This window comes from Sapajus apella, unplaced genomic scaffold (assembly GCF_009761245.1).
Source record: "Sapajus apella isolate SASKATOON/1434 unplaced genomic scaffold, GSC_monkey_1.0 scaffold18, whole genome shotgun sequence".
NCBI classification, from domain to species: Eukaryota; Metazoa; Chordata; class Mammalia; order Primates; family Cebidae; genus Sapajus; species Sapajus apella.
The window spans coordinates 4,732,449-4,758,594 of record NW_022436958.1 but is presented as its reverse complement, the minus strand read 5'-3'; the positions used below and the strand labels follow the sequence as shown (position 1 = coordinate 4,758,594).

The 26,146-nt window shown below is 33.3% G+C and overlaps 1 protein-coding gene across 2 annotated transcripts in view; it reads left to right on the top strand.

Moving 5' to 3' along the window:
* Positions 1 to 26,146, top strand: part of LRP1B (LDL receptor related protein 1B) — a 1,894,725-nt gene that overhangs the window by 1,507,021 nt on the left and 361,558 nt on the right. For both annotated transcript variants that reach the window (XM_032286208.1, XM_032286207.1), the window contains exon 42: positions 25,452 to 25,641. In XM_032286208.1, coding sequence (XP_032142099.1) covers positions 25,452 to 25,641 — 190 coding nt within the window. The remainder of the gene's footprint in view (positions 1 to 25,451; positions 25,642 to 26,146) is intronic.

The following is a 26,146-nucleotide window of genomic DNA, read 5'->3' as shown; positions in this document are numbered from 1 at the left end:
TTGAAGACTAGTATTTTACTTGCCATCCTCTGTTCTGTCTCTCCCTCTATCACACACACACACACACACACACACCTTGACACCAAGGGAAAGACTAGGCTTGGTTGTGAAGGCACCACATTTTATCTGATCTCTGCTCGTGTCCTGGATCCACTAATAGAAAGTGCTTGCAATTGGCTTGTTGCCTCTGTCTTATACTCTGCTAAAGCTGATGCTTTGTTTCCATTGCTTAACAACTATTCAGGTTAGTACTTTCATCACTAAAAAACACAAAATTGAGTCTCTAGGTTAATTTAGACTTCTGGCTTCAGGCAAAAAAAAAGCCTAGTTTTTCAAAGGTTTTTCCCTTCTATCCTTTTGTCACTTAACTCCAGTCTGATTTCATGTCTATCACATAAAACATTGTTGAGAGTGGCAAAGAGTATCTTACAGAAACCAATTTCATGATTTTTTTCTCCTTATTCTAGAGCCTTGGTTCGTAGGAGGTACTCTTTTTTCTGTATCTGTAAATAATTATATTGGTGTATCAGGGTTCTCTAATGGGATAGGACTAATAGAATAGATGTATATATGAAAGGGAGTAAATACTCACACGATCCCAAGGTGAAATCCCACAGTAGGTCGTAGGCAAGGTAAGGAGCAAGGAAGCAAGTCCGACTCCCAGAACCTCAAAATTAGGGAAGCTGACAGTGCAGTTTTCAGTCTGTGGCCAAAGGCCTGAGAGCTCCTGGCAAGCCACTGGTATAGGTCCAAGAGTCCAAAAGCTGAAGAACTTGGAGTCTGAGGTTCGAGGACAGGAATCATTAAGCACAAAAGAAAGATAGAGGCCAGAAGACTCATCCAGCCTAGTCCATCTGCATTCCTCTGCCTGCTTTTATCCTAGCCGTGCCGGCAGCTGACTAGATAGATGGTGCCTACCCAGCTTGAGGGGCTGACTGCCTCCACTCCACCAACTCAAATTTTAATCTTTCAACACCCTCACAGACACACCCAGGAACAATAACTGGCATCCTTCAATCCAATCAATTTGACTCTTAATATTCACCCTCACAATTGGCAACCAATTTGTCTGAAATATTTGAGTCCTTTCTACCCACATCCTCATTGCTTTTACTAAGCCACTGCCCATTTTAAGTTCTATTATTGAAGTACTTCTGATCTAAAAAGGCAGCTAGGACTTCAGTTTTCTTATTCATACTCTAAGCTGACACTAACTACTTCTTATACTTCTTGTCAAAAAGTGCTAGTATTCACTGAGCCCTTGGGAGACTCTAGAACAGTCTAGTTCTGCTTTGTTTCCTAGATTTGCAGAACATGGTTGTTCTTCAGAAGCCAGACCGTAGCAACTTAAAGGTAGAAATCCATGTCAAGATTGATATTCATATATTGCCATTTAAAAATTGAGTTTTTCATAATTTTCTTATTAACTTGGAGATCTTTATATATTTTATATATGAATCTTATATTGAATATTTTGGGTATATTTTCACCAATATTTTACCTTCTGATGATCTTTACTCTTTTTTTCATAACAGAAGTTTTAAATGTTTGTATACTCAAATTTGTTAATTTTTGTAAATGAATTCTTGGCTTTCCTTTGGATACAGAAAGACATTCTGTATCTGTAATTGCTTTTGAAATATCTTCCAGTGCTTTATTTATTTTTTTTTTGATGTTTGTATTTTATTTATTGTTACCAGATTTTATTTTTTGGAGCAGTTTTATGTTCACAGCAAAATTGAGTAATACATACAGAAATTCCCACATATACCCTACTTTCACAAATGCACAGCCTCCCCTATGCATCAGAGTGGTACATTTGTTATAATAGATTAACCTATATTGATGCATGATTATCTTCCAAAATCCATAGTTTAGAGTTTTCTCTTGGTATTGCATATTCTATGAGTTTCAACAAATGTATCATGACATTTATCTACAATTGTAGTACTATACAAAATAGTTTCACTGCCCTAAAATCTATCTGTTCTCTGCCTGTTTATCCTTCCATCTCCCTTAATCCCTGGTAACCACTGATCTTTTTACTTCCTCCATAGTTTTGTCATAGAGTGTCATATATGGAATCATACAATACTCAGAGTTTTCAGATTGGCTTCTTTCACTTAATTATATGCATTTAAGTTTTCTCTATGTCTTTTCATGTCATAGTAGTTTATTTCTTCTTGGCAGTGAATAGGACTCCATTGACTGGGTATACCACAATTTATTTATTAATTAACCTATTGAGAGACATCTTAATTGATTGCAAGTTTTGGAGATTGTGAATAAAGCTGCTATAAACAACCATGTACAGATTTTTGTTTGAACATAAGTTGTTAACTGTTATGGATAATAATAGGGTGAATGAATGCTGAATCATATGGTGAGAGTATATTTAGTTTTGTAAGAAGCCACAACACAGTCTTTCAAAGTGGCTGTACTACTTTACATTCTTATCAGCCGTGAAGGAGAGTTCTTGTTGCTCTACAGCCCCACCAGGATTTTATATAGTCTGTGTTTTGGAATCGAATGGATATGTAGTAGTATCTCATTGTTGTTTTGATTTGCAATTTCCTAATGGCATGTGATATTGAACATCTTTTCATATGCTTATTTAGTACCTATGTATCTTACTTGATGAGGTGTCTGTTAAGGTATTTTGTTCTTTTTTTAAAAATGAGCTGTTTTTTATTGTTGAGTTGTAAGAGGTTTTTTTTTTTTTTTTTTTTTCTTTGTGTATATTTTGGATAACAGTTCTTCATTCGATGCATCTTTTGCAAATATTTTCTGTTAGTTTGTGGCTTATCTTCCTATTCTGTTGGCATTGTCTTTTGCAGAACAGGTTTTTAAGTTTAATGGACTCCAGCTTATCAATTACTTCTTTCATGGATCATGAGCTTGTTGTTGCCTTCCATTACTCTTTCAATTATTGTGTACTTTTATCTTATTGTTTCCATTTTATCTAGATTCAAAATATGTCCCACATATGGTCATTTATCACTAACTCCATTGATTCCAAATTATTGCAGACATCATTATGTTTCCTCATTTATCTGAGTAACTTTCCAATTGATCTGCTTCTACTGTTCTCTAGAATAGTTAGATTGTTAAAACCACGGACATCATAACTGTTCATAGTTTGGTTAGAACTCTCCAGTAAGCTTTTTGCCTCATCCTGAATGATCCTGCATATTCTCTTATTCCTCCATTATCTGCCCTTACTTCTTTTTCTTATGCTCTCTCTTTCCTGGCACCTGACATTCTTGTTCTGTGAATACCCAAACATTCTCATTTCAGAGTTTGGACATATGGTGTTTCTTCTGCCTAGATAGGTTCTACCATAGGAACTCTCAATTTGCTCCTTCTGTCTTTCAGATCACCTCCTAAGATAGGTCTTTTGTGATTTTCCCATCTAAAAGAGTACCTTTTGCAATGAGTATTTTACATAAATGGTTATCACCATCAGAGTATATATGTGTTTGCTGTCTATCTCCTCCATATAGAATATAAAATCAATGTACCTGACGGAAATAAAGAGTTGATTGCTTTACAAACAACAGCAACAAGGTCTCTTGCTGTCGCCCAGGCTGCAGTCCTGTAGTGCAATTATATTATAACTCAATGAAGCTTGATCTTTTGTTAATTGCCATATTCTCAATCCTTTTAATGACTAAGAGAATATCTAGCAGATGTGACCACTCCACAGAGGTAAGCATCTCACAATTTTTCCAAAGGATGTTAATCTAGGGTGGGGGGTTGAAACTTGTGGAGCCAGATTTGCTAGATAAATCACTGTTGAGGATTACTGTTACATTTGATGCTAGAAAAATAATTGCCGAATGTCAGGTCCAAATGCACGGTAAACTGGTAATTGGTACTACAGTTCTGTACCAACTATTGATAAATATTTGATTTGTGAAATACAGAGGGATAGGGTGCATGAAAAAGCTTCACGTTTCAGAAACAAAGTTTTCATGATACATACAGCCTGTTTGCCTTGTGAGTAGGCCTAAAGGCTTCCTGGCACTATATTAAGGAATTTGGCCTAATTTTTTCTGTGGGTGCCTAAGAAGATTTAAAGTTGCATCTGAGATTTATCTCTTCTTGACAGCAAGCAACCTTTGTAATGGGTTCAGTTATAGCTAAATTCAGTTGCTAGAGGATTGCATAATTTTTATTATTTAGCTTTTAAACCAGGTGGCTTGGACATTTGCTAGTTTCTAAAATTTTTTTCAAAATATATTTTAACATTAGAGATTTTAAAACAACTAAGCAAAAAAAAATTTTTTGGCCCGAAATAAAACCATAGGTTCTTCATAATAGCATAATATATTAAAATTGTGTGTAAATTTTGACTTCTCTTCAGATGGCTATTTTGATCTCTGTTGAGCAGCAGACTTTTTATATAATTTGTTGCCATAAATATTTAATTTTTGTCTAGCATACTAGATAAGGAGAAAAATAAAATCTCATTTTTTAAAACAATTTATTTACTGTTTATCTAAAATGTTCTAGCTTTGGTTTTTCTTAAGAGGATCAACTTTATTGCTCAAAGATGTATTTTATTCAAACAAATTGTTGTAAACTCTAGATATTTTAAATACATTGGTTGTTACAAGCAAGTTGGTCATACAGAAAAAGACTACAACAGTCAAATTATCAAAAGTTAGTGACACATAGGACTAGCCACACAGTGTTACTGAAGATGTTCTATTTAAATACTAAAAACCTGGAGGTGCCAAAGTAGAAACTGACCTAAGCTTAAACATCAGCTCTGTGACATTGCCTTGTTTCCATTTTTTATATAACATGTTTAAGGCCATAGCTTTAAAAATATATACATTGTTCTTGTGTGAAACCTATTTCATGTCCCATTTTTCCATTTCTGACTTGCATATTTGATTGCTGACATCTTAAAATCAGAACAGAAGCATTTTGAAATACTTTCAAGATATAGTTAGTAATTGGAGATAGTCAGTTTAAATGTAGGCATTAATTAACATGTTACCAGAATTAAGGTACTTCTTAAAAACTGATCCCTGTTTAGGGCCATGATCAAATATAGAACTGATTAAGCAATCAAACTCCACTCTAGTTTCAGAGCAAAATGTGAGCCATTCTGCCATTCATTCTTTTTTTTTTTTTTTTTTTTTTTTATTACACCTCGTTATTGTCTCTTTAGATTCTTTCTTTCTGTTCCGAATGATTTCCTGCCTTATGGCCATCTAAGGAACATAGTGGAAGGGTAAAAAATTAATTAAAGTTCTAATGGTGCAATTAGTAGCAAGTATGAAGTGTTAAAGCATTTCCTCAGATGTTTTATAGCTTGTGAGAAATCATCTTCACCTCAGCCATCGAATATTGGCCACCTGTTATCTATTACCATAATATTATACAAACCAACTGACAGAAAGCAATCTGGTCTCCAGCGACTGGATTACTGAAGCAATTGACAGGCAGTTTCCACAAAGGTAAACTGTGAAAGCTAAATGAGATGGTAAACAGAAATTCAGGCAGGTGTTTAATGGAAAAGTATTACTAAAACAACCCAGAAACTGTAAAATGAATACGTCGTTTATGCATATTTTCATGGTATTCATTTTGTTTCAATGTTTGAAGACAGTAGCTTTAAAACCTATATCTTGTATATTGATAATTACCTGTATGAGCTTGTAATTTGAATCAAGCATATTGCTTTTGATACAGAAAGTTTGTTGTGAAAGAATTTTTTGGTGCTAAACCACTCTTAGTTTAAAATGTAGAAGTGGGTAGTGATGCTTTACACCAAATTAATGATTTCCTTTAAACTTGATGAAGTAAATAAACTTAATGAGAAAATAACTTAACTTACAAGAAAAAACATGAATTAGCAGATTTCGTTGAATTAAGGCTGTTTGTTGCTGTAATGTCCTACTTGATTTCTTCTGGATGCTGAATCAAACTGAATGTCTAATATGACTTCTTCAATTATTGATTTGTTACTCGTCTGTTCTCCAGGAAAGTCAGATGAAGATCAGCATGACAGTATTTATAGGCTGCATCTCATCTGTGGGATGTAATCCATCTTCGTTAAGTTCAGTAAAAGTGATAGATGGCGTTTGGCAGTGTAATGATGTGATCACTCTACCAGTACTTCTTTAAATCATAAGCTGTTGCTTTCTGTTGTATAGATATTTAATCAGTTATACACCCCATTACTGATTTAATTCAGAATGTCAGTATCGGGTGAATAATGTGAGTATTTGTATATTAATATCATATTGTATTAATGCTCCCTTCATTTAAGCGTGCTATTCATTTGAAAATCATAAACTGTTGCTTCATGGGTAGAATAAATTTAATCAAGATGGTAGGCATCTAACACCTTTAGTGTTTCAATTCAGTGTGTCAGTGAAAAAAAATGTTATTTTCTTATATCTCTATAAGAGATATAAGAGATGTGCCTCCTTTATTCAATAGATTATTTGACAATATCAATATTTTCTATGAATAGTAAAGTAACAAAACAAAAAACTTATTACTTTATACATCATATATGCACTTCAATTTTAAAATTGCAATAGACTAGTGGAAATTTGAGAAAATAACATTAACAAAGTTTAATATAGAATGAAAACACAGCAACTGTTTAAAATATATGCTATTAAAATAATCCTGGGGTTTCATAAGAATTCTTATTTTTTACGTTAACTTTATGTTAATTTTAGTGTCTAGGATAATTGTTATATGTGTAAAAAAAGCCTAGTGTAAAATATTGCAATCTAATTTTAAGAGATAAGGAAATTTAATACTTGTTTCCATTTTACATTTCTTCTCTCAGATATATCAGTCATACCTTATAGCATGTAAATATTTGTAATTTAAAAAAATTCCTTTAATTTTGAAAGAATTCATGCTACCACTGTCTTTTGAAGATCTTCACACTTGCTTTACAGAATACCATATTGACTGTAACACATAGAAACCTAAAATACATATTGACAGAAAGACTAGCATATTTTTCAGTGAAGTTTAATGATTTCACATAATTAAAAGATATGTTTTAAAAATGTATAGACTAATGCACACTTTCTGAAAACATTACTTAGTGCTTGCCATTTAACCAAAGGGGATAAATGTAACATTTGCTAAAGCATATATACAGACCTTCTGGGAGTATTCTCTGATGTATACAGTTCAATTCTGTGTATGCAGTAGTTGTGTGTGAATGACACTGGTGGATAGACTAAACCAATTTCAACTTAATCTCATTGAACTTTACATCCCTCACTCCATGTTCATCTCTCTTATCCAACTCAATCACTGTCATTTTTGATGTCACCACATTCAGATTGGCTTGGATTGGACAATGGCCTTGCACTGTTATTCTTACAGAATACTTTTCTGTCTTTATTAAAATTCACAATTTTCTCAAAGACTTCACCAATATTTTGAATAAAGTGTTGACTACTAAGTCTTAAAATAAATAAAACTTACTGCAATTAATCAAAATTTAAAAATCAAGTGGAAGAAAGGGGAAAAAAAAGAGAGAGGATAAAAAAATACAAATACTCTGATTGCATTAAACTTCAACAAATTTAAACTCATAGAAAAAATATGACATTTACAAAATATCCATATTGGAGGCACACAATAGTTATTTAATTAATCCATCAACCTATCACACATTTTTGGTCATAAGTATCTTTCTTATTTTTATTTATATCAAACATTTAAATATCTTCTTCATTTTCCATGTTAAACTTCTGTAATCTTTAAAGTGATAGAAAGATGGAATGCTATTTTGTTATAATGTATTGCAAACCTCTGCATTGCCATAATAATGCCAACATTTATTTCCATAATTGTTCTTTCCAACAAATCATAAACTTTACATATAAATGATCTCATTTATCTTCATAACACACCCAGAGCAGTTAAGGAACTGCTGGTTATTAACATCATTTTATAAATGAGAAACAAGGTCATATGGGGGCTCCCTCTTGGTCAGGCAAGATTGGATTAAAAATTAGTTTTCAGTCTATGCTCAAGACCTTGACAGCCTTGAGTTTCACCTGGTTTTGAGTGCCACAGTTTTTTTCTTTCACCTGGTTTTGAGTGCCACATTTTATTCCATTATCCATCTTGGCCATTTCTGTGCTTAACTTACTTACATCTAGCCAAAAAAAAAAAATAAATAAAAAAAATAAAAAAAAAATAAATAAAGTATATTCATATACATACATGCATATATGTACATATTTGAAGCTTAAAGAGCAGATAACCACCTTCATCCACTTTGATTTGTTGGATTACTCTAAATTCAATTTTAAAATTATTTTTGAACATTAGGGAATTCAACAAACATAAGGCACACTTATTACTTATGATGAGTAGGTTCTGGAGATACAAAACTGATTAAGATATAGAGCCTATTTTCTATATTCTAACCAGTCAAACCCAGCAAGATCAGTATAGAATCTTTAAGGAACTTACAGTATAGTTGGGGAAATAGATATAAAGGTAATTATGATGTAATTTACTAAGTATAAAGATAGAAGTTTAGTAAAATATTATTGTGTACTGACAAGTGTAAAGAGGTGAGAGAAGAGCCTAGTGTAAGGAAGACATGTTGAGAAGGTATTTTTCTGAGGGCATTTGTTCAAAGTAAATGGAATTTCAGGAATTGGAAGAGTTGACGAATGAAATTGTGATATGTATTTTACTCTAACAGTTAAGAGAAAAGTTTCATGCAAAAAATGTATCTGTGGCCTCTCCTCCCCACCCACAAATTTATCAAAGCTAGCTAGATGAAACAACTTGCTCCAAATCTGTAACCATAACTAAGTCATATTGGACTTTTGTAATTGCCTGACAAGTCCTTCTTGCCCACTGCACAGATAGAGCCAATTCACTGTGATAATGGTATTGCAGTAGAGAAAGAGTTTAATAATTGCAGGGCTATCCCAGTGGTCAGATAGGAGTTATTATTACACAAACAGACTCCCTGGAAATTTGGAGGCTAGGATTTGTTGAATATAGTTTGGCAGTCAGGGGACTAGGCAATGGGGAATGATGATTGGTTGGGTCAGGGATGAAACCATAGCAGATTGAAGCTGTCTTTTTCAATGAATCAGTTTCTGGGTGGGATTGCAAGACCAATTGTTTCTAGGTATGGGTTAACAGTCCAGGTGGTACCAGTTGGCCCATCAGAATGCAGGGTTTGAAAAATGCCTCAAGTACCAATCTTAGGTTTCACAATAGGGATGTTATCTCTAGGAGCAATTGGGGAGATTACAAATCTTGTAGCCTCTAGCTACATGACTCCTGAGCCCCAAGCAAAGAAGGAGTTACATTCAGGAAGGAGCTGTTATCATCTTCATTTTAAAGTTAAACTACAAACTAAATTCTTCCCATAGATAGCTTGGCCTACGCCCAGGAATGAACAATGGCAGCCTGGAGGTTACAAGCAAGATGGAGTAAGTTTAGGTCAGATTTTTCTCACAGTCATTTTTTTGCGAAGGCAGTTTTATTTTCCATGTACATGTTTAAGCTCTTTCCCTGGATTTTCCTTGAAGCCTTATCCCTAGGAAGTCAACAAGCTCAAATAAGAAGTCAGTGTTATATGGGAAATTTTGCTGAGAGATGGTGAAGGAGGGTTTTGTTAAACACCACTCAGCAAATGCCAAATTACATCTTATTATTTACCTCATCAAATTTTTCTCTTCAACCATCACTTTATAACTTTTTCTTCTCTTCTGTCACACAGCATTAAAAAAATTGACTTTATTTTTCTGAATGACTGAGCCCCAATGCTCTCCTCTTATTCTCAACAGATAAAAATATTTGTTTAGAATAGATATCCAATCTATTTTTCCTCAAATATTCTTTTCAGGAAATCTCTTCAACTCTTTTTTAAGTGACTTATTTAATTATTCAACCATTAAAAACAAAAGTTTCCTTTGAGGAGTGAATAATAATACTAGGAAAAAAAAATTTTACTGTGTAAAGTTAATAAACAATCTTATATCTCCTAAATCCTGCATGGTAGCTCACACTTGTAATCCCAGCACATTGGGAGGCCAAGGTGGGTGGATCAGAGGTCAGGGGTTCAAGACTATCCTGGCCAAGATAGTGAAAACTCCTTTCTACTAAAAATACAAAAAAGTTAGCCAGACGTGCTGGCAGGCACCTATTAACCCAGCTACTCAAGAGGCTAAGGCAGGAAAATTGCTTGAACCTGGGAGATGGTGGTTGCAGTGAGCCGAGACTGTGTCACTGCACTCTAGCCTGGGTGACAGAGCAAGACTCCATCTCAAAAATAAATAAATAAATAAATAAAGAGAAGAATGTGGAATTCGCAATAAAAATTTGGATATATTTTGATCAAAAATAAACCATTGCAATGGAGGTGAGTTGCAACATAAACTAAACTCAACTTTGATTTGTACGGAGGTGACTTAGTGACTTAAAAGGAAAGTAAGGAAGTAGGGGCCTGAGCAAGAGAGCCCTGTAGAGTCTGGAAAGTAAAAAATTACAAATAATATGTCAGGTAAATGCAATTAGGCCAGCTGTGTCTACTAGCTTTCAATAATCTAAGTTATAATACTATTCTCCCACAGAGACTGGGAGACAGATGTCTTTTTTGATGATTATGTTTCTAATGGATGGCTTTCAGGCCCTAAAGAAAGGCATTCCTGAGGTGTAGGAGATACATACACATCTCAAGGGGACAGAGAAAAAAATCCTAATTGTAAACTCTTTTGAATACTACAAAAAATATGATCAGCGGACTATTATCAAGCATTGGCTAGAAAAACAGTAAATTATTTTGTCATCCTTGATTTTTCTGGAACAGGCACATTAAAGAGGACTAGGATCATCATATGGATGTAGCTTTAAGCTGTTGGAAATGATGTTAGTGTTTAAGTCTTTTAATGTGGACAGAGAAGGGTGGATGAAGTCCTTTGTGCTAAGACTCTGTAGTCTTTAAAGGTCAAGATTGAGGCCTAGTTGAGAATTAGGCTCAGAGGAACCTGGCTAGAGTTGGGTCAAGGAGATAATCATTGTCAGGGGACATCATGATAATTCTTATACTTGGAGTCACAAACCATCTTACATTCACTAAAAGCCTTGGGGAGCACTCACCATGGGAAATAGGAGGGAGAGAATTATAGATTTTATATATATATACATATATATATATGTATATATATATACACACACACACACACATACACACACACACACACACACACACACACACACACACACACATATATATATAATATGTTCTTATTTCTCTCCCTTTCTCTCTGTCTCTTTTTATATATAATTAGCAGACTATTGTCAGGTGTTGACTAGAAAAACAGTAAATTATTTTGTGTGTGTGTATATATATATATAATATACACACATACATATATATTATATATATATTATATATATATATAATATGCACACATACATATATATTTTATATATATATATATGATATATATAGTGCCAGGGATATAGCGCTTCATCCCCACGATGATCTTAGACCCTTTTAATGTGCCTGCCTAAGAAAACTCAAGGTTGACAAAATAATTTACTGTTTTTCTAGCCAATACCTGACAATAATCTGCTAACTATATATGGAAAGAGACAGACAGAGAGAAAGAGAGAGAAACAAGAACATATATAATCGTGAAAGCTAAGAAAAAGAATTATAGGAAGAAATGAAAAAATAAGATACTTTGCAGAGTGGAAAATAGATTTCCAAGATAAGACTGAATTATGTCAGGAAGGGCAAAACACCAAGCAAAAGTTGTACTAGATGAATTTAGTCCATGATTCTGCCCCTTCCTCCAGTAATCTTCCATTTCCTAAAAAAATATAAAAAGGAAATTGAAGAATGCTCCAATTTCAAGAGAATTATGATGTATATAAAAGCATAAGAGTTGACAATGATACTAAGGACACTATTAAAATTGTTGACTTTGTTGTTCATTGTTTGGTAGGCCAGCTATCTTAGTCTGAGCATAGTAGTTAATTGTGTGATTAAAGACAGATCAAGTGCTCAATCACTGAGTTGCAAACCAAGATTAAATTCCATCATAATGAAAATGCTTACAAATAAAAAAGTAGGAGAAGGGAGAGAATGCAAACCAAGCTTAAACACAGAGGAGGCATTGCTGACCTGTGACTTGTTGAGTAAAGAAATTTATAGCAGTTGTTTTCATACACACTGAGGATAAATGAATGCAAGTTCTGATAAATAAAATTTATGTCATTAAGAATGATGGGAATGAAGATGAAGGAAGGAAACAGAGATTTTAAAATTCGTTCAGAGCTAAATGTGGAAAGCAATGCTAATAATAAATACAATCAAAAAATAAATTTAACAAACTCGAATGATTACCATTAGAGAGTAAGATACTTTAGTTAGAATTCCTGTGTGTTTGAAGTAAAAGTGGTGATATAAACATATTCAAAAAAAACATACACTTTCCTGAATTATTACACCTTGTAAAATATTTGCCATCTAATATTGTACTTGACTAATATCAATGAAAAAACTTGTTTTTTTTTTTGTTGTTTTTTTTTTCTAGTATAGGCTAGGGTCCTTCTTTTTGTATATCTCTTTTTACAGGGCTGGGCACACAGTAGGTACTTAATAAATAATCATCTTTATTGCTTGTAATTAGAATATTTTCAGAGAATTTGTTTGTATTTTTGTTTTAAACTTCAACTAAATGTGTTTACATTTATATCATTTCCACTCCATTTAAACATTTTAATGTCAATTTTATTTATAGTACATTTCATTAAGAAATATTTTATAAGGTGAGCATTTATTTTTCTTATTAATAATTTGAGTTGGTAGGCCAAATGGTTTTTCCATACATGTTGGATTTTAATATTGTGTGCATATGTAATATATAGTATTTTCATGTAACATGAATTTATTATGTAAAATTTATAATGTGTAGGTAATTTAGACTATATCAAATGGTTTTTAAAAGATGGGAGCGTAAGCTTTATTTAAATGAAATTCTTAATAACTTTTCATACTGAGTTTAATGTAGAAGAATACTACCTATTTTCTAGAAATTAAATGTTTCTATTCATCTCTTATGTTTCTTTGATTTTTCTATACTGATTCTTTTACTTTGCAAAACTTGATGATAAACAATCAAAACTCTTTCTATAATCCCCACCATCTGGAAGAGTCTTTTTCTGTTTCTTGCTTCCTTAACTTTTATGTTTAAAAAAAATCACTTCTAGTCTTGTATTTACTTTCTTCTCTATGTTTCTGTATTCATCTCTCTTTTACATTATGTCATCAAAATTTGACATTTCTAACATTTTAGTTTCTGAGTAGTCCCACCACTTCTCCACCTGAAGGATCAGAAAATATTCACATTATCATCTTACAAGTCATACTAAAATGTAAAGACACAGAAAGTGGTTTAAATGACTGAGTTTATTCCAAGGCATAAGGAACAAATAAACGGGAGCCCAGCTTCTTATAATAAAAACAGAAGTGTATTTATAAATCTAGATTGTAGTTTCTTACAGTTCAGAAACTCTTTCTCACATAACTCCTGTTATTTCTAGTATTCTACATGTAGAAAATGGGGATGGAAATTTATCCAACAGAGCTTCCACATTGTTAAGCATAATTGGCTATAACTTTGTTTAGATCAGTGCAATAATACTAATGACAACAATGGTGACATATATTGAGCCCTTATTTTGTGTTCTGCACTGTTCTAAGTACTTTACAAATATTAACTCGCATAGTAATCACAAATGTTTTATGAATTTGGTAACATTACTATCCCCATATTTCATATAAGGGAACAAAAACACAGAAAGTCTAAATGAAGTTGTCCAGGATCACATAGCTAGTAAAGTGATAGTGCAGGGATTCAAAGCCATTATCTGAATCCAGAGTTTTGCTCTCATTCTTCCATATACCTCTGTGATATATTAGGTCTTTGGACATTTAAGAATTAAAGCATAAATATGCACACCATGCATTCAGTGGATTTGAAATACATATTGGTTCATTCCACAAGTAATTTTGATTGCTTGCTTTGTGTCTGGAACTTTGCTTACTTCAAGAGGTACAGCTGAGGAAAAGACAGTCATGTTCCCTCACTCCAGTAGCGTGAGACAGACAAAAGCAACCACAAACAACACGTAGAATTTTAGTACATCATGAAGGATATAAAAAAGGGACAGAGGAAATAAAGTAGGTGAAGAGGATGGGCAAAGGAATGTCACATCTAGGAAAGAAAAAGGCAGAGAACATTACATGTGTCAAGAAAAAGACCCTGAGTTTCTATAGATGGAAGCCCCAAAAGGAAGACCATGTGGCCAGAGCATAACAAAGTGAGGACAGTAACCTGAGATGAGGTCGAAGAAGCAGACAAGGAGTAAATCAAATTTTATTCTAAATTTGATGTGACATCACTGAAGGATTTTAAGCAGGGCCAATATATGCTACATGCTTTATTACTACCCAGAGTTGCTGGATGGAGAATGAATTGACAAGAATGACATTTGGGAAGGCTAGTTAGGGACAGAAGTTTAGGCAAGAGGTGACAGCATTGATAAGAGTGGAAATGGAAAACAAAATGGAAATACTCAACACATGTTTTTTGTCATAAAATTAAAAGCATTTACTGATTATTATATGCAAAAAAAGTAAGAAAAACAAGATTTAAAAATGATTGCTAGGTTTTCAGTTTGAATAATTGGATAAATACTACTATAATTCACAGATAATTCGCATAGCTAATTTGCACAGATAAGATTGGAATGAAACACTTTTTTCTATTTACGTATTTTATACTGAGATATTGAGTACCCAAAGATATATTAATTCATGGTTGGACATACGTATAAAATTTAGATTAGAAATATGGACTAGAAATAAAAGCATGTAGTTGATATTTAATGTCATAGGAATAGAAGTGTTCAAAAAGACAGAGAGGGGAAAAGGAAGAGAGAAGGACCCTAAATGAAACCTTCAATAATACTTAAATTTAGATGTTGGGTGGAAGGGTTTCTGGCAAAGGATGCTGGGAAGGAAATACCAGTGAAATATAAGAAAAACAGAAGAGAACATGTCAAAAAATAACAACAGCAAAATAGAAACCAACTCTTGAAAGGATTTCAAGAACAGTCAACAGCTGTTAAATGACTAAGATGAGGAAAGTGTGCATAGGACTTAGCAATAGAGAAATTGCTACATTATTATTACTGTATCTATTATATTTTCTTGGGAAGAGTACTTTCAGTTATGTTGCTGAGAAGAAAGTCAGACATAGCTGAATTAAAGTTGAATCCGAAATGATGGAATATCTAACAACTAATTTGAAAAGTTTGTCAATGAAGAAAGCAAAGAGTAAAGTAGTAGCTGGAAGAAGTTGTGGAATCAAAGTAGCTATAAATTTGCATACTATGAAGATGATACAGTAAAATGGGAGGCCTTTGTGCGGTAGGAAAGAGCAGAGACAAGAACCAATGTCCTTGATAAGGGTAGACAGAACAATACAATTCAGGGCTCAAGTAGCAGATTTCCTTGTTATAGGAAGATAAACACTTTATTATTTAAATGAAGGGGACAAGATACCACAGGGATATATTTGTAGGTTTGGTGGTAAGCTAAAGGGTACACTTCTGTTGATGGATTTTTGATATCGACAGAATATACTCTGGAAACCTTGCAAATGAGTTAATTGATTTCACAATTTTATTTTTTCATTCTAACTTTGTGTTTCTGTCAAAAAAATATATTATTTAAAATATTAATAATAAAAGTAATAAGTTAAAAATTAAGAAATGAAAGAATTATGACATCGACCCATTAAATATATTTACTTAATATTAAGTAAATGCATTTATACTATCTTAAATCGTTAATATTTTCAAGCAGTCTACAACTAGAGGGCCTAATTATTTGGGTTCTATTACTCTTTTAACAACTGTCAATCTCGCTAATTTCTTCTTGAGTTCCTGATAACTACAGTCGTAAAATCTGAAGGTAAATGGCTACACAAAGTTATATTATCCTATGAAGCATCTCACTTAGAGTTAATATAGAAAACATATTCCCTCAAAAAAGACACTTTGTTTTATATCAATGCTTGGTTTATCTGTAACTCAAACAAATGACTACTTCAGCTTTTCTGAAAAGGATGAGCTATTATATATAAAATGCTTTTGAAGAGAAAGCTTGTCATGAGGCTCCTAAGTTTAATGCCAGTCAGCTGATTCAATAGCTTCACAAAGCTAAGAACCGCAGAGCAGCAAAGGAATGCCTGGGATGACATGTTCTCTACCCCAACCTATTCTACAGAACTCCATAATTTTGCTGCATCAGGATGGCATAAAAGAGATGATTCTGATTCAGGTTGGAGTAAAGTTAGGATCTGAAATCAAGAAATAAAGAGTTATTATCAAAAAATTAGCCAGAAGACAGAATAAGAGACAATATGGTTATAGAACATGGGAGAAGACTGAAGGAACAAGTGTGATTCCCAAAGAAGTAATGAGATGGAGGAAAAACTGGCTGCTGGTAGTGCTAGAACAAATGTCTGAAGGTGGAAGGACAGATTGGAAGAAGGAATAAAAGAAGAATTATATAAATTAGTGGCTGAATGAAATCCTATGTTCCTGGGGCAGAAGTCAATATTACAACTACTTTTGACTGCATTCAATTTAGAGGACCCTTATCCATTTTGGGTTAGGAATCATAAGTGCTCAAAATAATAATCTTAGCAATAGAAACTACACATGTATGTTCTGTCCAGTTAATTGTATGTGCCTTATTTATTATTTAATTGAAGATGCACAGGTGACCAGTATACCCTGCAATTACATTTTCTTGAAATGACTAATTTATTACCAAAGAATAGTTCATACACTGGGTATTATGTGTATATCTGTTCAGAGTCTATATATACTTGTGTTATTTCTAGATTCCCAGAAGCCCTTATTTCAACACCTCTATCAAGATTGTGTTTTTGAAGTTTTCTGTCCAAACTATAGTTCTCTGCTCTGCCAAAGCTGAGCTTTTGAATGGTGCTCAGTGCTTTTGAAGCTTTTCTCATCTTTTCTTCTCAATAAAAAATGCCCACATTTCACGCATCATTAAAAACAATATAATAAAATAATACATAATAAAGTATCAATCATTAATAACTTGGGGAGTTAGTCCCCAAAGAGTATTATTTACAAAGGCTATTTAAGCAAAGAACACCTGGAGACAGCCTTAAACCAAAGGATCACATACTTAATAATGGTTTGTAAAAACCTTGAAAGAGTCTTAATTTGGATAAGAAGGTATTCCCAGTTTCTCTCAAATCACACTATGAGATTATTATCTATTTTGTTTATAAGTGAATCTCTGTTAAGGTTGTTTAGCATTGTGCGAATTGATTGAGGAAGATGACTGATCTTAACCAGGCACATGGAAATGGTCAAAGAAATCTTTTTCTCTAGAATATTGTGGTTCATAGCTTTCGGCTGAAGATTTATCTCACTTTCTCACTAAAGAAAGGATAAATTCCAAGTCATTTCCTTATTATATTTCTCAAGGAGTCGCTGTACGTATAGGGTCTCACAGTCTCTCCTTGGATGGCAAATTACAGCGCACCTGAGGGTTTCACGCACTTCGGTTTCAGAGCTCTACTCTGGCAGCTCCCAACATGCCAATGTTAGCTTAATATTTGGAAAGTCGGTGCTTGTCTCTGGTGACTCCAAAAGGACTGACACAACGATATCACATATATGTTCAGTCTTTTCATGGCTTGTATTTCTTGTCTTCCAGTAGCAGTGACATGAAATAGAGGCAATTGTTGACATGTCTGGGCCCATATAATTTTCAGCTAAGCCTGAAGTCCTGGCTGAACTTTGATGTCAAATATTTTTAAATCTGGAAAAAAAAATCCACACTTGGTAAAACAAGCAAGAAAACAAACAAACAAATCACTTCAAGCTGTTTTAATCTGCTTCAATACTCTTTTAGGGCAAATTGTTTCTTTGTTTTGGGAAAACCAAATAAATAGGCTTATTTTGCTATGCAGTGTAAAGCAAAGACTCTCTTATGACGTGGAAATATTTGAGATGCTCTGGTTCAGGAAATTAAAAACTGCTTGGGGATGACAATAAAAGCTTGTCTTTGTTAAAAATAAAGTTGCATCTCTGCAAACATGTTTGATTTGGGAAAAACATGTGTTTAACTAAGTGGGATGATAAGGACAAAGAAAGTATAGGATCGTATTTTCCCTCATTTAAGCCCTTGGAAAGAGTTGGGTTGCTCCTTAGGGGCATGAAAACCTAAAGTTAACAGACCTACATTCATGAAAAGCCACATTATTGCAATCCTTTGGCTACAAGAAGATCTAAATTCAGGTGGTCAAGAGTGGCACAGTTTTTTAGGTGTGCTCATTCACTGGAACATGCAGGATTGGCAGCTACTTGGACTGGCATCTTCTTTCCATTATATAATTTCACCGGTTATTTTTGTACATATTACAACTATTGCTTTTGGTTTACTTATTTATTGCCTGCCACCTTACCCAACTCAATAGATTTTTAGTAGAGTCTCTGTTTTTCCAGGTGTTCACTAACACAAAATAATGACAATTTTTATTTCTAGTTTAATTGCTTCTTGTTTAAATTTTGAAACTATGATGTAGATTTTTAATTTGTTTAATTTTTAGTTGATTAGACTGGTGAAAAATTATTTTATTTTAGATAATACTTTTGTTGTATTTATTAATATGTTCATTGATGGGGGAACAAAAGTGGCTCTGAGCTTTTAAATCAGATTTGTGGTAACCTAATTCACAGTAAGCAATCCCCATGAAAAATATTACTACTGGATAACAGCTAAACCATATCTGAAATGTTCACATACTTTAAAAAATTTTGTACAATTATTTCCTGTGTGTATATATATACATATATGTCTGTGTGTTTGTGTGTGTATACATACACACTCCATCCCCTCTCTTTCTATATATACATATACATCCTCTCCCTTTCTATATATACATATAGAAAGAGAGGAGATCAAGTTTAGCATATGTAAGTGCTTCAGTTTTTTTATTGTTGAATAATTCCAAGTATAGGTGGAACACATTTTATTCATCCACTTATCAACTGATTGACATTTGGGTTGTTTCTCTTTTGGCTTTTACAAATAAAGCTGCTATGACCCTTTGTATTTGTGTGGAGGTATGTTTTCATTTCTCTTGGGTATATATTTACCAGTGGAATTGCTAGGTCACATGGTAACTCTATGTTCAACATTTTGTAAAACTGATGGACTATTTTACAGAGAGGCTGTTTCATTTTACATTTTCACCAGCAATATATATTGGTTCAAATTTTTCCACATGTTTGTGAAAACTTCTTATTGTTACAGTCATCATAATGAATATCAAGTGTGATTATGATTTGCGGTTCTTTGGTAGCTAATAGTATTGAGCATTTTTTATGTGTTCATCAGTCATTTGTGTATCTTCTTTGGAGAATTATTTAAATTATTTTCCCATTTTTGAATTGGATTAGTTGTTTTATTGTTGCATATATAAAGCATTTATTATTTATTCAGGATACAAGTCCATTATCACAAAGTGATTTGCAAATATTTTCTCCCATTCTGTGAGTTGGCTTTTTGTCTTTGAAGCATAAAAGTTTTTCATTTTGATGAGATCTAACATCTGTTTTTCTTTTTCATTTGTATTTTTTGTGTCATGTTTAAGAAGGCTTTCCTTAACCCAGGGTTATGAAGATTTACTCTTATTTTTTGTCCTAAGAGTTTCACCATCGCTGGGTGTGGTGGCTCACGCCTGTAATCCCAAGAATTTTGGGAGGCCGAGGCAGGTGGATCATGTGAAGTTGGGAGTTCCAGACCAGCCTGACCAAAATAGAGAAACTCGATCTCTACTAAAAATACAAAATCAGCCAGGCGTTGTGGTGCATGCCTGTAATCCCAGCTACTCGAGAGGTTGAAGCAGGAGTTAGGAGAATCGCTCAAACCTGGGAGACGGAGGTTGCGGTGAGCTGACATTGTGCCATTGTACTCCAGCCAGGGCAAAAAGAGCAAAACTCTGTCTAAAAAAAAAAAAGAAAGAAAAAAACAAACAAACAACAAAAAAAGAGTTTCACCACCATGTATCATCTACACTTAGGTCTAACATACACTTTTAGTTACATATGAGTGTGTGTGTGTGTGTGTGTGTGTGTGTGTGTGTGTGTGTATAGTATGAATAAGGAATCAAATATGCTTTGCATGTGGCTATACGATTATTGGGAGCATTATTATGTTTGAGGTAATTTTTTTTCCTCATTGGACTTTTCTGGTACATATAGCTATGTCTATTCTTATAATAAAATCAAACTCTCTTGATTACTGTAAACTTTATTCCGAGGTTGAAATTAGGAAGTGTGAGTTCACTAACTTTGTTTCTTTAATTCAAGATGCTTTTGGCTGTTCTGGGTCCCTTGTATTTCCATATGCATTCAAAAGTTAGCTTGTCAATTTTTGGAAAAAAAACCAGCTGGGATTTCTATACATTAAATCTATAGATCTCTGTGGATAGTTTTGTCATCTTCATGATATTAGGTTGTCCACTCCATGAACATTGTTGTCTTTCCATTTATTTAAGTCTTTGGTTTCTTTCAATGATGTGCTGTAGTTTGGGGTGTATGTTTTAACATTTACAATTATTTTACTAAACTTATTTCTAAGTATTCTATATTTTAAAATTCTGTTATAAAATGTTTTTTAAATTTCATTTTTGGATTGTTCATTGCTCTTATATAGAATGCAACCGTTTTTTTGTATGTTGCTTTTGTAACCTGCAACCTGGCTATACATTTCTATTAAATTTCTTAAGATTTTGTATATACCAGTACTTTCCATCGGAAAATAGTGATAGTATTACTTATTTTCTTTTCAATCTGGATACTATTTATTTCCTTCTCTCTCTCTTTACCCTACCCCCAATTATCCTTGCTAGAATCTCCAATTTTATTCAACACCAGTTAAATAAAAGGGCAAAATTGGACATGATTTCTTTGGTCCCGATCTTTGAGGGAAAACATTAATTTTCTCACCGCTAAATACAATATGAGCCTTGGGTTTTTATATTCCTTTAATCAAGGTTAGGAAGTTCTATTGCTAGTTTATTGAATATTTTTAAAATGGAAGAGTTTTTGAATTTTGTCAAATAAACTCATTCAACTATGTCAAATTATTATCTTATGCAATGAGAGAGACAGTATACTAGAAAAACTATGGCATATCTCACAAAAAGGAAGAAAGAAAGAAGGAAAGAAGGAAGGAATGGAGGGAGGTAGGGAGGGAGGGACAGAAGGAAGGAAGGAGGGACGGAAGGAAGAAAGGAAGGAGGGAGGGAAGGAAGGAAGGAGGGAAGGAAGGAAGGAAGGATAGAAGGAAGGAAGGAAAGAGAAAAAAGAAAAGAAAGAAAGAGAAAGAAAGTGAGAGAGAAAGAAAGAAAAATTTTAGAAGATTTTTACAGAGGGTAGAATTAGACACAATTTCAGTAAAGTAGTGTTTTATTAGGCTTAAAGTAGAGCACAGTTATGTGTACTATTTGTAAAGAGTCCAACATCTGATCTGAATAATGAAGTAGAACTGGGATCCTCTGTCCTTGGAATTCACAGTTAATATAGATGTGCAATATTTTGTGCAGAACTTCTTATTTTAAGCTCTGTACCTAGACTGGAAATTGAAACTGCTTCTCTGTGTCAAAGTAACTTAGATCCTCCAAACAAGATTTTGATGCTTTCTACTAATTATATAATTTCAAAAAACAAACTGATACTCTGTGGCTTTGGAGAACAAACCAGTAAGAAAGTAGTACACAATCAATAAGGACTTTATTATTATGCTTTATAATTGTAGCATTTCCTTGAGATAAATGTTATTTCCTGCTAACTTTGTGTATTAGTCTGTTCTCACGCTGCTAATAAAACATATGCGAGACTAGGTAATTTATAAAGGAAAGGAAGTTTAATGTACTCACAGTTCCACATGACTGGGGAGGCTTTACAGTCATGGCAGAATGTGAAAGAACAGCAAAGACACATCTTACATGGTGGCAGGCAAGAAAGTGTGTGCAGTGGAACTGCTGTTTATAAAAGCATTAGATATCATGAGACTTATTCACAATCATGGAAACAGCATGGAAAAACCTGCCCCGATGATACAATTACCTCCCACTGAGTCCCTCCTACAGCACATTGTGATTATGGGAACTACAATTCAGGATGACATTTGGATGAGGACACAGCAAGGCCAATTTGCAACTGGATTTATCTGTGACTGTTACCCTAGCCAGATGAATAATAGTGTTTCATGGATGTGATTCCCTAGGAGTAATATCCTTCACTGCCTTTCCCATTTGGCAAGGTCTTATCCTGCCTTTATGACAATGTGCAGGCAAGAAGGGACAGTTGTAGTTCCTCAGTGATGATGAGAGGAAAGTATGTTCTCTATGAAGTGAAGTCCTTTGGGTTGCTGTAAGAGTAGTGGTTTACTTCTCTGTCAAGCTATTGGAATCAATTTCCCCGTGATTGCTGTGGAAACTAGAATCCAGGAAAGAGGGTACAACCACAGCTCAGAGTTCCTTGCCTGGCTTGTATTTTTTGATGTGCTGACATACACTTCTTCCTTCTGCAAAAACGTGTCAGTACCTGACTTATGCTTAGCCAAAGCCAGTTCCCTGTTCAAAGGTGGATAAGAGGAAAGAAAACTCTTTTTTTTTTTTCTTATCATGTACATGAGGTAAGGAGGTGATATTTTTACTAGTTTTGCATTACATTTCATTCATATATATATATATATATATATACACACATATATATGTATGTATATACATATATGTTGCTGGGGTGAAAAGTTTGGAGCTGCTGAAATAGGAGTTATAGTTATTTTCTTAATCATGCTTATTCTACACCCTTGAGTTCTAAGAATTTAGCTCTGTATTGATTTACTCTGCTCAATATTTCAAGTCTGGTTGGATAGATAACATTTTATTTTATTTTCAAACTACGTAATTGCCTTCCAGGATCAGTCCTTATTCTGGCTGTTCAACTGTTTAGGAATCTCAGTGTTCAAACACAGATATATGTGCACACACACACATACACATGCCACATGCTCCCACACTGTTGATAAATCATCACAAAATTGAGAAACATGTCTTACGTTATCTCAACTAAAATATTTCAGTAATTTTTATTGTTAAAATATAATTGTAATAAGGATCTGAACATTTTTTAGAAAGAAGTATATTACTAAAATATTTTAAAATGTATCAACACATAATTATTAAGTGTAATTTCTGATTGTCATCTATTACAAAAATAAAGCAAAACATATTAAACATCTGGATGTTGAGATGTAATACATGCTTTAGTAACTCTGGAATTATGTTAACTATAGAAAAGAAGCATCTGCCACATCTCAATGGTGATACCAAGTGTTTTCTTCCTGAATTGGCACGAGAAAGTTGCCAAGAGGAAGATATGTCATAATCACTAGAAGGGAAGATATAGAATGAGGATGGATTAATTCTTCTTATTTGCTTGAATATTTTCAGAGATATGCCATTTCTCATTCTATTTGTAAATGATGAAAGGCGTGTAATGCTGCAGATACTACTAATAGAGTTAACTGCATTTCTGAAATGATTTGGGAGTTTTAAAAATGCTCTGCCAAAGATAATTTATTAATTAATGATTTAAACATTCTTAACCATTATCAGCTTTTCATTTACTCACTCCAAGTAGGAGCACTATACGCATCACATAAAATTAGCTTAACTGATTTTATAATGACTGTGTCTTATAGTTTTTCTTCCATCATCTCTGGCCTAGATTTTCATACTAGTCACCCCTCTTAATACCTTGTAAACTGCTTTGTTGACTGTGTGAGAGGAGGCTATCTATGGTATATTACTAGATATATAATTCTCCTAGAGTCAAGTAAGTTGAGACTAATGAATCGTTTATTTGATTTCAGGTTGGTATAGATTAAGGATAAGTAGTAAGCACTATAAACCCATATACAAATAGCGGTGCTACTAAGAACATAGGCTTTTGGAAGCAGATGAATGGAAGGGGGCTAAAAATTTTGTGTTAATATTATCAGTCCTGTGACTATATGTTTCAGCTTTCTTCTTGGGAAATTGAGAATTATGACACAAACTTCACAGAGTAGATTTACACATAAAATAAAACAATGTATGAAAAGCAATTTGCATGTGGCACCTAAAAATGATAGATATTAATTTCATTATTACTGGATATTTCATGTTTTATGTAAAAAGAAAAATGACAAAAAATTAATCATGAAAAACATTGTTCAAAAGCTTTAATTATTGTTTTGTGTTCCCACAAAATCCTATTGATCCCACCAAACTAAATATTAACTCATCTTAAACCCAGAAACAGCTCTCTTCATATACCTATTTTTATAGGAGCTGAATAAATCCTTTTAGAGATTCTTTGAGAGAAAAGTAGAAGAAAGACTCTGTCTGTAATAATGTTAATTTCTTGGTATGACTGCAAAAGTTGTATATATTCCTTGTTAAATATGCTCAGAATAATAATTCTGAGGAAAACAGATAACATGTAGAAAAAGTGTAATAATTTGGTTATAGTTAAAGATGTACTCAAAGCATGTCTATGCAAAATGAAACAGCTACTCTGTGTTACCCTAGAGATTGGGAATACAATTTTAAAAAATAATGGTTTTTGTTTTTCATTTTGTCACTTTTATGTATTAGGATCTGTGTACCACCATTTATCTTTGTCTGGTATTTAAAGCATGTCTTAGCTGGCAATTAATTTCTTTTTCTTGTTTTGTTTTTCTATCACATTAGTTGAATAGAAACAAAGAAATTGCCCCATTAACCTATTAAGACATTGTCTACCATTGTTTGATAGTTGCAAGTAAGGAGTTTGATTTCTCATACTGTTGTAGTCTTTGATGTGTTTGCTTTTCCTGGATATCCCAGGCTTATAGTATCAAGAGAAAACTCATGATGATTGTGCATAAGTGGAAATGCTGGCATAAGATTTTCAAAAGCATCTCTAAATTGTTGCAACTGGATATTTTATGAAAATTGATTAAGATACAGGAAAGATAAAGAGGCACCATTTTCCAAAATGAAAGGCAATTTATTTAATTGTGTTTTTTTAAGGAGAAGATTAAATCTATAATGATATTTTTGCAAAAATGGTTTCCATTATATAATATGTACAATCAGCTATCAATTGCAGACATCACAATCAATACATTTTTATTTGGAGAACTTGTGGAGAAATGGTTGATGAAATAACAGTTATACATGTGTATCTTAAATGCTTTTTCTGTCCAGGGGTCATTTTTTGTTGATAAAAATATGTATTTTTTCTTCTTCTTCCCCAACTAGATGTGGGTTCTGTGGAAGGACTTGCCTATCACAGAGCCTGGGACACACTGTACTGGACAAGCTCCACCACCTCATCCATCACCAGACACACTGTGGACCAGACTCGGCCTGGAGCATTTGACAGGGAAGCAGTCATCACCATGTCAGAGGATGACCACCCACATGTGCTAGCTTTGGATGAATGTCAAAAGTAAGAAACGGTGTATTTTTATTTCTTCATTGTAATTATAAGTCAAAGGAATATCAGAGTTATGTTAATTTTAAGAAGAATTATCTTTAAAAATAAAAGGTTTAAGTTTTATTTTCATAATTCATAAAACTTTTTAAATATAAGAAACCTATAAATGTGAAAAATTAAAATTTGAACCCTCGAAATGCCAGGTCTCATCTCCCTGAGAGATTCAATAAAAACAAATTTAAATAATGAACGGCAAAATAGAAAGAGACAATACTATGCTTGAAAAGGCCCGTGAAGAAAACATTAATGCATAGCTGATTGGAATCACAAATTTAACAAAAAACTAAGCATACACGGAAGACTAAGAGTTTTTGTTTTTGTTTTTGTTTTCATTTTAATTAAGTAATTATAGCATCTGGGGATCTCCCAAATAGAAATACAAAAGAAAGCAAACTGCAACAATACAAACATCTTTGTGTGCAGCTATCTTTTCAGCACCAGGTACTTGATAATAGCC